Below are 14,638 nucleotides of genomic sequence, written 5' to 3'. Positions count from 1 at the left end.
CCACAGAGGAAATAGGTTCAGCACTTTATTTGCACTTTTATTAGAATGTGTTTACAGTTCCTCAATATAATCTCCCCAAGGAAATGAAAGTCTAAAAAAGAACATTAGCAAACATTATAAAATAACATATAGGCATTGCGCTACACGGCTGTGGTCTGTGGAGCTGCCATGCTGTGCCAGTATGGGCAGCAAGTCTCATTTATAGGCTATGGAAACTTTAGAAACTATGGCTCTGAAACATGATAAAACATGAGGTGTAACAGTCACCTTATGATGATGAAGTCTAAACAATGCTTTAAACACTCGATGGAAACAGTAGCTCTTCTTGCTAATGGCTTCTCTCTAAATCGGAAAACCTGAGTATCTCAAAAGATAGAAAATATCATAGAAAAATAACATCTCACAGTATTATTTAGTCTGTGTCTACCACTTAACAGAATTCAACAATGGGAAAGCATAATTGATAAGCTATTGTTTTGCAGCTAGATTGTACGTGTTTTCCAGAAAGGCCCAGTTTTGGCATAAATTAAATTGTATATATAGTTATTTAAAAGCCCACCCACCTTTCGTCTACCAGATCTTTGAGGAAGGGTATTCACAGTAAGAAATCAGTTGTTAAGATAAGATTATTTGTGTTACCAAGGCAACAGTATGCACTGGCGCAACGGGCACAGCAGAATCTGTATTGTTCTGAAACACATTAGGAGTAATTATTACAGATATGCAAAAAACTATGCATTTTTTGGCATGTTACTGACGTGAACACCATAAAACACCTCATCCACATCCAGCAGCGTAATATAAATCTCTTAATTTATAAACAGGCCAGAAACAGTAGTAGTTTAACCTTCACAAAAGCTATAGATCCACTTATGTTTCCATTTATGACACAATATTAAATAATATATAGGAGTATTTATTTATTCCGTATAGATAGTGCATATATATATTTGTAATTTAGGGCTTTCAAAATATTTACAATAGTTCAGTTCTTTCTGTATATACACCTGCTTCTTTATAAGGGATTTGCATCAGACTTCATACAGATATTCAGATACAGAACGACATTACAAGTCAAGGCAAGTGTCCACATGTATGACACACAGAGACAAACATGACACGCTCAAACCAGTGGACGGCTGATCTCATAAATCTCTCGTAAATTGCATTATTATTGCTCGGTTTTGGGTGAGGTATAATTTAGCGCAGTGTCGGTTCTGTAAGGGGTCGTCAGTGATTGATGAGCCACGATGAGAAGAGGTGGGCTAAAAACAAGGTGTCCTAAAACTCCTGGAAACGTCTGTGAGAGTAAAATCCAATTTTGAACTGGACTGCATGTAAAGATTATTATATTGATAAGATCTGCTAACGGTAAGCTATAGAAGGCACAGATATAACTTAGAAAAACAGGAGACTTTGACTATAAAAATCGCTACTCAAAGCAGTGACCACTTCTCACCGCTTAAACCAAGAGAAAGCCCCTCCTCCTCTCTGTCAAATGAAGCGTAAGTTCAACCAGGAAGACTGCGTTTCCTACCTCGTTCCTGTGTCTCCAGAAATATCACTTGTCTATCCCTGTGAGCCAATCAGAGTCTTCTCCCTTTCCCTGTCAAACAAACACCTCTAAATCCAGCCGTGTACAGTAAATGCACTCTCTATTCACTCCTTCCTGCTGTTTCAAAGCTACAGAATGTGCCAAAATCCTCCTCAACACCAGTGTCTCGGCCCCAGAGGCAGATGTTTGTGAAACTGTATCTGCTTCAAGCAATTTGTATTTGTTTATTTGTGTTCTTCAAATGTTCTTTTAAATGTTCAATTAAATCCAATTCAATTCAATTTATTTAACCGCAGTTGCAGACAGAACGTTAGAATATCAAACCATGAAATATTGATTATTGATAAATCTAAACTCTCTGGCTGCCCATTTATGGATCGTAATGATTAAAAACATTTTTTAAATGTTTTTATCACGTCTAAAGTGAACTTGTAGAGCTACAAAATATGTATTTCTATTTGTCAGTCGCAATGTTTTTCTTATTCGTGTGGCTTTGCTCCAGGTTTTGACGGGCAGACTGAACAGCCATGTTTTTCAAGAAAACGCTTTAAAGTTAAACTTTGTCGGGAATGTTCCACAATTTAAACTTAAATAACTTTGAAACTAAATCTCCATGAAGACAAGCAGGTGCCACTACCAGTTACAAGTCAGATCTGTTTTTTTTCTAGACGTTTCTGAGCAATAAAAAACCTGATAATTAAATAGATGGTAAATAAATAGGTTTATTCCATACTGTGGAACATAGTCGACTGAATTGAAGAATGGACTAAAAACTGACAAAAGGTCTTAAAGTTATTATGATTTTATGCAAAACCTGACCCAGTAAACAGAATCTTCTTAAGAGAAAAGGCAGATTGAAGTGTTCACTCATTCCATGCTTTCTCCTTTCTGTTTGGTCTATATCATAATAATGAGTCGACTAAATGACTACATCACTACATTGCATTCCCTTCAGCACAAAAGTTACGCAGAGGAACTTCAAGTGTCTAGAACAATGTCAGGTCTCTCCTGGTTGAAAGCTCTGCCGCCTGCTCCCGTCCATCACCTGTGCTACTCTCTGCTCGCTGGGCTGGAGCCAGGGTCCCGGCCTCAACATACCCCTGTTCCCCGTGACCTGCGAGAGACCCGAAACACTGGCCGTTTCTGATTGGCTGTCCCCTGAATATGACTCATCGTCCCCCTGGCTGCCCGCGGCGGTGAGGAAGTGGAAGAGCACATTCTGTGACACTGGATCCTCCTCTGTGGCAGGTATAGGCCTTTTCAAAAACCCCTCACTCTCTTCTCTGCGCTCGTCTTCATACACCTGAGCCTCCACCCAGTCCCCAGTCTCCCGATCGTCACGATTTGACCACATCGACTCGCTAGCACTTTCTGGCCTCGGTATTTTTCTTTGCTCTCTGTTCGTTCCCATTAGCTGTCTATACTCTCCCGTAAAATCTCTGAATTGATCTGATCCGTCATTGTCGGTGTCTTCTCCGTCACTTTCGCTCCACGACTCCTGCTGCTTCGGCCTTGGTAACTTTAGTGTAGGACTGGGGACAGGCAAAAACACCACCTCCTCAACCTCATCTCCTACTACGAACCGTTCTTCCACCTCCTCGTCATCAACAATCTCTTCTGCCACCGCTCTTTCCGGACTATTAACAAGCTCGTCTCTCAATATCTCCTCGCCGTCTCCCTCTGTCGGCCCGTCTACAATCCGAACCCGCCCCTCGCTCCGGCTTCTCCTCTTCCTGGTCTTGCTCCGGCCTCTCCTCCGTCCCCTTCTCCTACTTCTGTCTGAACCACTGCCATTGCGACTCCTAAGGGCGTGTCGGGGTAAACTTTGCGATTCGCGTTCCTTCCTCCTGCGCCTCCCGTCTCTGTCGTCGCCCTCCCGCTCGGTCGATGCGGAGACAGGGCTTCGTAAACCTGAGTCTCCCTCCCGTCGTCTGCTGCGCCCCCGCTGACTTTTGTCCCGCCCGTGTGAAGACCTGGTTCTCCTGTGGGGTTTAGAGCTACGCGCCCTCCTCCTGCCCGAGCCTACTGCAGCCAGATCCTGCTCCTCGGGGTGACGCAGGGGCGAGAAGGAGCGGGTTCTGGGCTCACGGCCTGGGCACATAAGCAGAGAACAGCAGAGTCATAACACAGATACAGTATAAGAATAAAAGGATATTATGCAATGAAAGCTGTGAAATGGAGGGTTTTATAACGGCTTGTGTAACAGCCTCCTCTGTTTTAGGATCTTTCTTTTGTCAAACTGTAAAGGTGTTTGGCTCCTCTGCAGTTTAACTCTTTTTTAATTCGATTCCATTTTATTCACACTTTAAATCATACACTAAATTTGGTGTTTGTCCTGGTTTAAACCTGTTTACTTCCTGTTTTATGGTAATTTAATCATTTAGACCACTCTTGATTTAGCCGGGTTTGAATCTTGGTCTTGTTCTGGTGTTACTTTTGTGAAATTCATTAATATATAATCCATATTTCACAAATTCTAGGTGACTCATCTGTAATTATTTTTCAAGTATTATTCTTTTTGAGTAAATTGAATCCACATTATTGTACTCCTTTGTATTAGTCCCTGTTATAAATACTGTAGCAGAGGTTTAGGCCTGTTTTATACCTTATTAAGCCCTTGTTTAAACCTGGAACAGACCTGGTTTGGATCTGTTACTTGGAAAGTCAGATAAAGTTGTAGGTGGTTCTTTACATGAAATCCGTACACAAATACAATACACAAACACTTAAATAACATTGACTAAAAGAGCACAGCTTGATTAAATTGAAACCATAGCGTGGGAGTACACAGTGTAAGAATGTAAAGGTTGTTGTGATTGTTACTGTATTTGGAGAAGATATAAAACAACATCTACATACGAAGGGAGATGAAAATGTGCAAAATTCAATCTTTTCAATTGAACCTGTCGTCTAAAAAGGTAAACATACACATACTAAAGGAATATTTACTTACAGACAACAGGAATTGAAGTGTATCATGGATTTCATTGCTGTTTGACAATGTGTTGATAATTATGAAAAATTGTTAAATCATTATGTTTCTTCTCACAATAATTGCAACATTAAGATTTGATCTTGTAACATCCCTTTAGACAAGTTGATAAGATGAGAAGCATAGGTTTACAGTCTGTTGTAATGTTCTGTAAATAGTGCTGTTTATGCAACTGCTTTTGTTGCTATGGAAGTGTGCTGGATGACAGAAGCATTGATTTTCAGCCAGTGTATCGAGGGACACTAGATTGTGCCTCGAGGGATGTTCAATTTGAGTTAAATGATTCACACGGCCATTTAATGTAATCATTTGCCATTACGGGGTGCCCTGAGCAAACGTTTGATACTGAAAATGCACCGAAATAACCCTTATTGTGAAATCCAAAGAGCACATTCACAGTGAAACAGACATTTTATGCATCTTATTATGTTTCCGTAATTGGAGTAATTTGACATTTAAGTTATTTCAGCAATAAAAGTGCTAAAAAGGTTGAAAAACACTAGACTGACATTTTACAGCAATTCTAAACATATTCTGCAGCTGTTCTATGTACTTTAAACTGATTAAATTGTATGATTTATTTTTAGTGGTACTTTTTTGTGATCAAGCTTTTATTGGATTGTGCAATTTATGACATCAGCATCATCACATTCAAGGAGACTGAAAAAAACAAAAGCACAATCGTTAATTTGTTTTTGAACCCTTTTTAGTAAGCATTTTGGGATTTGTTTGTCGACTGTTAAGTGCACTGAAATAAAGAGATATCATTATAAGCTATATAAATGAGGAAAGCGATGGAGGCAGGGCAGAGGAATGTAGAGAGAGAAAATGGAAGAACTAACAGGAACCATTACCAACCGCGTATTCTCTGTCCGTCCAATGACATAGAAGCAAGGCTCCCCTAGCTTGGAGTTGGTCATACAAAGAGACAAGCTGGAGAGCTCCACTGAGAGGGAAACAAGGAAGGCGAAGAGGGCAAGGAAACAGAAAAGAGTAAAGGAGGTAAGAAACCATAAGAAGAATTGAACCATGAAATTAAATCGAGTCAGAAGGTGGAAGGAAAAGCACAAAGGCCATTGTTAGCGTCATTCCCAGTAACAAGAAACAAGTAGGGATGGACGATATTGACAAAATGAGTAACACAATATAGTTTTCATTATCTTGCTGACAATATCCAGACAATTCTTTTCATTAACTCATCAGAAATGTGTTAAAACTTTCCTGTAAATGTCGTAGTGGAGGTGCAATGGGCAGTCAAATTTAACACAAACATTTTGAAATATCATGCTCTTAGACAATAAATAATTGATATGATAATTTTGGTTACATTAATGTGATTTTTTTTTCTTTTCTTATTATTATCTTCCACTTGTGACTAGTATAAAGAAAAGTCACTGAGGAGAAAACATGCAAAGTGAAAGTGTCTTGTCTTGTTTAGTTACCGTAGTCAGGCACGTAGCCGTTCCCTCTCTTCAGGACCAGGTGGATGCGGTGTCCTCCTCTCCGGATCTGCTCCACCGCCTGACTGTGCGTCATCCCAACTGTGCTGTCGCCGTTGATCTCCACCAGCTGATCACTCACCTGAAAAAAACAACAACACAACTGTTAACTCCGCCCCCTTGGTCTAATGTTGTACCATGAAGGTTAAAAAAATGTGACAGTTGTTTATTTAGACTTGGTTCTAATCCAAAACTGTTCCTGGTGTCACTTTATAATAACTACACCTTAACTAGCACTAATAAAGTATGAATAAAACTTCATAATGAACGAGTCCTTTATAGTTTATGTCTTGTGTGTACTTTGTTTTATTATTTCTACTTGCCTTGTGGTACAATGTATATCTTGGTCTTTAATGTTCGATTTGTAGCTTCACTACCTTTTTATTGCATTGTTTATACATTATATTTGTTGACCTTTTGAAAAGCTCAAATTTTTGTGTTTTTAGGGTGACCATTTTACCATCTGTCCAAGGATTATAGATGGCTAACTCTGGAATATTTACAGAAATATTGATTGACATACACAAATAAATAAATGAATACATAGTAAGATATATCCAGGCTTAGTAACTACTTAATTAAGGTTAGGAGTTAGGGTATTAATGAAGTAGTAACTAAACCTGAATCATTCCTAGAGAAATAAATACATAAATCATATGTATTTAGACTTTGTTCATGCTTTATTAAGACTATTAAAGGTGTAGTTAATATAAAAGTGTCACCAAATGCTTTTTATAATGCATTGGTGGAATCATTTAGTCAAATATTTCACAAATAGCTACATTTACAACACACTACATGGAGTAAAGAGTGTTTTTTCTGAACTAGAATTGAAAAAAAGTCAGGTACAGGACCTTTAATCAAGTGAAATCAAAATAAAATAAGTCTCCCAGTTCTATTATAGACATCATGATTCTACAATGTCATATTTTGTTGTAGCAGAGTGGTAAAAAATCCTTTGACTATAATCCTTTTTTCCTGTTTTTCCAGTTCAACCAACATGAAGAAATAAGGGTCTTTATCTTTTGAAACATGACAACAACGATTGCTCTACAGTTTTAGTTTTTTTTTATAAGTAGCACTTCCTCAGAACCTTCTCGAAATAAGTCCAATAAACACAGTACTTAGAGTGCGGTTTGGATACTGCCACTTGTTTATTATGGACAGGATGTTGTTTATTGCGTAATGTGATATAAAAGACCGACCTGCATCTTCTGGCTGCGCGAGGCGGGTCCTCCCTCCATCAGAGCCAGCACGTACAGGCCCATTTTGTACTCGCTGCCTCCTCTGAGACTAAAGCCGAAACCCGAGGGGCCCCGGTCCAGGTCCACACTGTAGTACCTCGAGTCACGCTGCGAACAGACAGTCAAGAAAGAGTCGTCTAATCATGTTCAGCAGCTCTAGTTTTGTAGAATCCGTCCAAATATAATGTAGTTCATGCTGTTACCTTGGGTCGTGACCTCTGACCTTTCCTGCTTCTGTGACTGGACTCAAACTCATTGGACTCTGGGTAGGTGGAAGAGTCTAAAAACATTACGGACATTAAATCAGTCTGACAATTTATTGCTGTCAAAAGCAAGTAGTAAATATTGGAGAATTACCTATTTGTTTTGTTGTTTTTTTGTGGCCAGTGCCAAAACCGTTTAGTATCCAGAGAAACTGAAGGCCGATATACTCTGCCGACATTTATGGCCAATATGTGGGGAAGATTTCGGCATTTTTTCCCAAATTATGTCATTTTAATTGACTACAACTCACCCACAGCCCCGTTTTACTTGCCTGACCAGCCAGCCCCTCCTACATTCTGTTCAAAACTTATAAGAGAGCAGTGTAAAACATATTTGTGCAGAGCCCTCTTTCTACTTAAGTGTTTAAAATAAAAAAAGTGTATTCTTTAGGCAGAAAGTCGACTAAACTAAATATCTGCCCGTGCTGGAGATTTAAGGCTGATTGGGGATATGCTAAAAACTAAGTAAACTTATATATCGGTCTCTATTTTTGAATTAAATAGCAACATCTGTATTTACAATTGTTCAAAGGTGTATTAAAAGTGCACATATTTCTTACTTTAGTGTTCAAATCAGGTATGAAGAAGAAGTTATTAACAATATTCTAAACTCAGATCGAGCCCCTCCAGATGCTACTACATCTCACTGAGCCTGTGTCGTTACTTACAGGTACTGGGCCGTGGTACTATAGTGAGGCGCAGGGAGTTCCCAGCCCGGCGCAGGATCTGAGAGAGCTCTCTGTGGGGCAGGTGCACCACGGAGCGACCCTCCACAGCCTCTAACCGGTCTCCAGGACGGATCTGGCCACTTTTGCTGGCAGGACTGCCCCGGCGCACCGTCACAAAGCGATGGGGCAGAAGAGACACGGCTGAAAAACACAACAAGGAAGCGTCAATTGAGGCTGAAGAGTATATTGGGGCAGGAAAATGAACCACCGTTTGAGATCTCGTGCCAAAAGATCTGGCAGGATCAAAAGGCCAAAGGATTGTCGTCTCTCAGGAGAGTAATCTTTGTAATTTTTTACCCTGATGAAGTCTGTGCTGGGCTAAAACGCATTGGTTTGTATTTTATGTTAATACCCAGAGCTTTGGATTTTTGTCATTTGAAATATTAAACAGAACTTTTGCTTCACATTTTTTACTCAAATAGATTGAGTTGTTTCTCTTGATCTCTTTTTTTATTTTAATCTTTGTACAATGAGCTGACGTTGCACTTCTTTTCTCTTTTATTCTTGATGGGTTAGGTTACTTTAGACAGTTGAAGATTGCACTTATCCATGATGATAATTTGCCATAAAACAAATGTTTTACCTAAAAAATGATGCATTAGAACTATGTATTTGTTTATATCTAAATCTTGTCTTGTTTTGTTCTCATAGATTTGTGTCTTTTATTGTCTCTGGAGATTTATGTCTTGAATCCCTAATTATAGTAGGGTTGAAAAGCTGCAACTAGAAACATGATATTCTCTGTAAACAACAAATTATCTTTATACGAAAAAATCCAAATACTTTCTGTAAAAATGTTATTGTTTATTTTCCTAAAGTCTAAAGTATGAATTTCTTACCTCATTCTAACTAACGTCACATGTCTGTTTCTTATCACTGCCTCTGAAGTTAAACTATCACCTTTAACACCATTCACATCAATACACTCTCTCTCCCCTGATTCAACCTGAAGTTTCACCTGCATGTTTACAACCCTGCTCCAACACACATCTCAGCAGCAGAAGCATTGGCCTTGTAAGAAGAAATAGCACAATTTTACCATTATTGACACCATAACCAAACAAGATTGAAATAAAAAAAATCCTTTCATTCACACTGTCCAACAGATAAACCAGTTCTCAAGTAAATCAAACTTTCTGTATGATACAGTGAAGTTAATGTTGCACTTTTTGAAGATTATATTGAATTTAAATGACTTTTTTCTTTAAGTTTAGGATTAAATCGTCAAATAACTGAATAATCTTAACTACTGAGTAACAAAGCGTCCATATTCTTCCTTCATCACAATATTGATGACACCTCAGTCATTTGTCTGTCTAATTTTTAGCCTCTCTTTGTTCAAATATGTCTCGAACTTAACATTTGGATCCAAAAGCACGACTCCTTACCAAAACTTTACTTTTAACGGTTCCAAGTGATTTACTTCACAGCAGCGCGGGCCAGATTCCTCAAAACAAGTTGTAATTAAGCTGTGGATTGTATTTGGCAGCGCGTGAACACCATAAATTAGACAGAAATCTTTCGTCTTCCCGAGTCTCCTTGAAACAACCTCCTCCTCTTCTCCATCGATCAACCTACATCTCCATTTGCTGCTCACTCATTTGTCTTGGAGTAAAGCACCTAAGATGTGAATTGAACATGGATTTTACCAACGACCATTGCAAAGTTGATTTATGCTTGATTACTTCTACTTCAATAAAAGGATAATGAAGTGACAGTAGTTCTACTTCATTTCATTTTCCTTTATTTTATATTTGAGCATCTTAAAAATCGATGCTGAAGAACAGAAAACACAAGAAACAATGTCCAAAAGGAGTAGGTAAAGGTAAAGAGCTGTCAGTCCTCATCTCCATCCACTATTTCCTTTCTCCGGAACAGTAACAAACCTTTAGCTATCATTTCACATTTCCATTAGCTAATTCTACCAGACTACTGTAAATGTTGAAATAAACTTCTTCCAGTCCAGATTTATTCTATTTTTAATGACGGTGGTTTATTTTAAAATCCTCTGAGTTGAAATGAAATGAGCACACACATCACTTTTTTGTGCTTGAAGAACCAACTGTTCTCTCAGTCTGCAAAAATATAATCTTACAATGTCTGCTGATAATGAGGCGGTGTCATTTTACCTTTCAGCAGCAGAACTGTGTTTCTAAAGCCTTTGTGCGCTTTGTCTCCCAGCAGAATACAGGTTTCATCTAGTGACTTTGAGGGAATGCGTGAAAACAAATGAATGTTCAAAGTCAGACACTTTTATCTGCTTACAATTTTCATACAAATGGGTTGTTTTATTTCATTCATAATTTATGTGACAAGAAAAAGACATTTCAACGATGTCTGTTCATGAGTTTCGATGTGTTTGATTCCTCAGACTAGTTAGATAGATTTTTTTTTTGTTTTTTTAATCAAATTTGCTCCTATTGGTTATTTTTCATACACTTGACCTCTTTTGAACATCAATATGATACAACACACTGACCCAAATATTTTTAATGACGTATCATTATATTTACAAAAAAAAATACTTAAATACTTCAGGTTCATATGTTTTATATGAACCTGACGTAATATAAAATATACAAGACAGCAAAGCTAAACCAATACTGTCCATCTAGTACAGGGGTGGGCAATTATTTTCCTCCGAGGGCCATATTTGAATCCAGGCAAGTAGCGGAGGGAGGGCCGGCCCGCGATCATTGGTGTGGAAAAAAAAAATCCCAAAAATTTAATATCAAATAAAATATCACTTTTCTGCAAATATAGGCTATTGAATAATTCATTTCACGACATATTTATCAAGGATACAAGTGCAGACAGATGCCTGAAGGCAAATAAGGGGGGGCATTTTTTTAAATTTATTTTTTTTAAATATTACTTGGACAAGCTTGGCGGGCCGGATTGAAAGGCCCTGTGGGCCGGATGTGGCCCGCGGGCCGTAGTTTGCCCACCCCTGATCTAGTAATACAAGCCAGAAAAAATCGGTTCTGATCCGTTCTGATGCTAAAGGACAAAGCCTCCTCTTGTTCTTGTTTATGAATGTGTTCTTGGCACAACAAAAAGAAGATATACTCTGCCCGTCCAAAAAAAAAGTCACCACTTGGAGTCAGCTAACTAAATACAGAAGGTCCTCTCCTCCTCCTGGATAACTGCTGAGGGTCATGATCTTTAAGCTGCAACACGGTATTAAAACCCGACTGATGCAGTGAGTGGCTTCTCATTTCTGAAACAACCATGTGGAAAGACAAATCCCATGGTCATGGAAAAGATTCCAGTCTGTTTAGTAAAGGTCAAATCATTGGCATCAAGCAGAGAAAACATCTAAGGAGAAGCAGAAACTATTCTACAGATCTGAACCCCAGTGAGAGTGTTTGGGACGAGCTGGAAGATGCTGTGGTGACTCTCTCACATCATCAATACAACAAGTGAAAAATAATACAACACTGGGGGGCAATAAATATTTTGATATTGCAGAAGCTTATTGAAACTATTACACAGCAAATGTGTGCTGTAATCAAAGCTAAGGTCCTACCAAATCTTAGAGCGTGTGACCCTTTCTTTTTTTTTGGACAGGCAGTGCCCAATTTTGGTATAAAGTATTCTACATGGAGGTGGGATGATTATCAAGACATCATTCATATTGTGAATTGTGAATGTTGTCCATAATATTGAGGGGGAATATATATATATATATATATTTAATTTAATACAAAAATATGTTGAAAACTTCCAAATAAACATTTAAACAAACTGCAATTTTGTGAGTAATTTACAGCCATTTCACATGTCTGATACTTGAACCTCACCTAATACATTCTGAATATTATTATCTGCATACTAAAAAAAATAAAAAAAATAAAAAAATAAACATAAGCCATATACTTGAATTCAATTTTTAGCTCCAACCCAACACTGGTTGAATAGTAAATTTATTAAGTAGTAATAAATACAGAATTATAACATGTGAAAGACATTATTGTTTATTGCTGCATAAACAATAATATCTTTCACATGTTATAATTCTGTATTTATTCTTACAGGGATTGATTATTTTAGGTCACTGTGTACTGTGGTGACAGCTGGCTCGTCTTGACTCTTGCCAGTGTCCTCATACAACCGCAGCAGAAGCATTTGGAAAAGCCTCAGTCATTGGACTTTGGACATCCAGGAGGGGTAAACATGCTCTCTGTGCGCTTGCCAACACGAGGATTTTGATTAGGAGGTAGAAGTATGTCAACAGGGACGAGCACCTGTCAGTCATCGCACAGGGATTATTTTATTAAAACAACCTAAAATTCACAGCCTCAAACACAAACCACTGAAGCTCAATCAAACAAACACTTGCAGATTAAGACTAAAATCTGCAGGCGTTTAGAAGAAATAATGTTGTTTGCGGAGAACTTAATATTGCGTCTTAACTGGGTTTTGTTTAGCGATGTGACAATATAAAATCTTAAAGTTTTATGTGAGAAGAAACTTTAACAATTATTGACACCACGATCAAACAGTGAAATCCATAATTCACTTTCTAATAGATCAATGTGTGTCTTGTATGAAATCAAAAATCTTTACATTTACTTTTTTTTAGGTACAGGTTGAACTAAAATGATTTAATTTTACCTCTAAAATGGTTCCAATTATTATCTTTTATTTAGTTCTTATAATAAAACTTGTGAACTGAAAAATCAGCCTTATCGATAACCAAATAACATAAATTATTGTTGCTAAAACCTGCCAACCCTGTCCATTAATTTTCTAATATGAGTCCTGTTATTTTAGCAATTCACACTTACGTCCCTCTCAAGTGTTAATGCAACATAAGGTAGATTAAGAAACTAGTTGCAGTCATGCATCTGACATAAAAATCACAATGAGATGTTTGCACATATAGGTTTAGCCCTTCACTCCTCTTCTCCCTTATCCTAATCTGAATGACCCAAAAATCCAAGCCAGGCCGGGGCAGCTTTTCAAATAGTCCTCTTAGCGTAGCGCCAGATCAACAGTGCCCATTAATATAAGTCATAAACACGTGTTATAACTCACACACGCACAGGGCCCAGGGATAGATGCAGATGTACCCGGCGCATATGAGCCTATTTAAACACACAAATGCATCCAAATGGAAAGCTGTTGCTGTTAAAGGCTGTGGTCTCTCCAGGGTAATCTCACTGCAGTGTGTCCCACCGGCGCTGCACAAATCACAGATGCAGACGGGCAGACAAACCCCTCCTCGACATCGTAAAAAATACCCCCCTTCTTCTGCATCCCCCAGGCACATTCACCTGCAGACGCCACACATCAGCCTGCGAGTGTCGTTTCAAAACACACAGTGGGAGAAATCATACAGTACTTTAAAGATTATTTATTCACTAGACAAGATGGATTAATATGCAGCTGTCTACAGTATATACTAGGCTATTCTACTTATATACTACGCTATTCCATTCATTGTTATTTTCATGCACATTTTAGCTGACGATACACTGCATTTCATTGATTTGTGGCTGCGAGCTCGCATTGAAATGACAATAAAGTTCATTCATTCCACCACTTCCTGATGTTGCACAAAAACGTAACACGACATGTCAACAAAGCCATTATAGTAAAGTTCTGATTGATTATTTTATCCATGCAGCAAAGCGTGACGCCCCGTGCATGCACAAAACGAGCCTTCTGCAGGAAAAACTTTAAAGACGTGGTTGAAATTGCATAAACACACATTTGCACAAAGTAATAAGCAAATAATTACGTCTGGACTCCTTCACAGTTTTCAAAGCAGACTGTAGTCGCTCCAGCATGGCTTTTTGTGGGCTCGCAAAAACAAACAAAATATAAAATCCAGGTGGCAGAGGGATGCTAGCGTTGGGTTTGCATGCAACACTGAATGACAGGTTAAGTATCCCCCAGTGGCGTGTCCCTCTGTTGCTCCTACGCGCCGCAAATGTTCACTGTAGCATTTGGGGGGGGGTCAGAAAGCGACGGACGAAAGGAGAGATAGAGATGAAGTGGAGGGAGGGAGAGTACGAGTACGAGTGGGGCAGAGTTTAATCTTTTGAAAAAGCAGACTGGATGCTTTTACTGCAGAGTGGTGTGAGCGGCGGAGAGAGTGGGCAGGAGCTGCAGGAGTGGAAGGCGAGACAAGCGCAGAGGAAGGAAGGAAGAGTGAAAACACGTGAGGACAAACGAACCGCTGTGTGTATCGTGTGGAGGCAATGCAGTTAATGTGGACAATGAGGACAAACGGTGTGATGAAGGTTGCGGCAACAGTATGTCTTTTTGTTTCACAGCGGAGACAGGTGCGTAATGTCACAGTGAAAACATAAATAAGTGTTCAAGCAGAGCACAAAGAAAATTGAGCCG

General features: G+C 38.7%; 1 protein-coding gene across 7 annotated transcripts in view; it reads right to left on the bottom strand.

Moving 5' to 3' along the window:
- Positions 1-2,114: 2,114 nt before the first annotated feature.
- The window catches only part of magixb (MAGI family member, X-linked b), a 60,162-nt gene continuing 47,638 nt past the window's right edge, over positions 2,115-14,638 (bottom strand). For 4 of the 7 annotated variants that reach the window (XM_072449032.1, XM_072449029.1, XM_072449031.1 and 1 more), the window contains exons 13-17: positions 8,222-8,422; positions 7,494-7,570; positions 7,252-7,398; positions 5,990-6,128; positions 2,115-3,646 (exon numbers count right to left, since the gene is read on the bottom strand). In XM_072449032.1, the coding sequence (XP_072305133.1) occupies positions 2,553-3,646; positions 5,990-6,128; positions 7,252-7,398; positions 7,494-7,570; positions 8,222-8,422 (1,658 nt within the window). In that variant the 3' untranslated portion in view covers positions 2,115-2,552. Of the gene's footprint in view, positions 3,647-5,389; positions 5,494-5,989; positions 6,129-7,251; positions 7,399-7,493; positions 7,571-8,221; positions 8,423-14,027; positions 14,090-14,638 lie in introns of all 7 variants that reach the window. The other 3 variants (XM_072449035.1, XM_072449033.1, XM_072449034.1) reach the window with 3 other exon arrangements.

Source organism: Eucyclogobius newberryi, unplaced genomic scaffold (genome assembly GCF_026437365.1).
Source record: "Eucyclogobius newberryi isolate DKJ021-1_F unplaced genomic scaffold, fEucNew1.0.hap1 SCAF_17, whole genome shotgun sequence".
Lineage (NCBI taxonomy): Eukaryota > Metazoa > Chordata > Actinopteri > Gobiiformes > Gobiidae > Eucyclogobius > Eucyclogobius newberryi.
The sequence above is the reverse complement of the archived record's forward strand: the minus strand, read 5'-3'. Positions and strand labels throughout refer to the sequence as shown.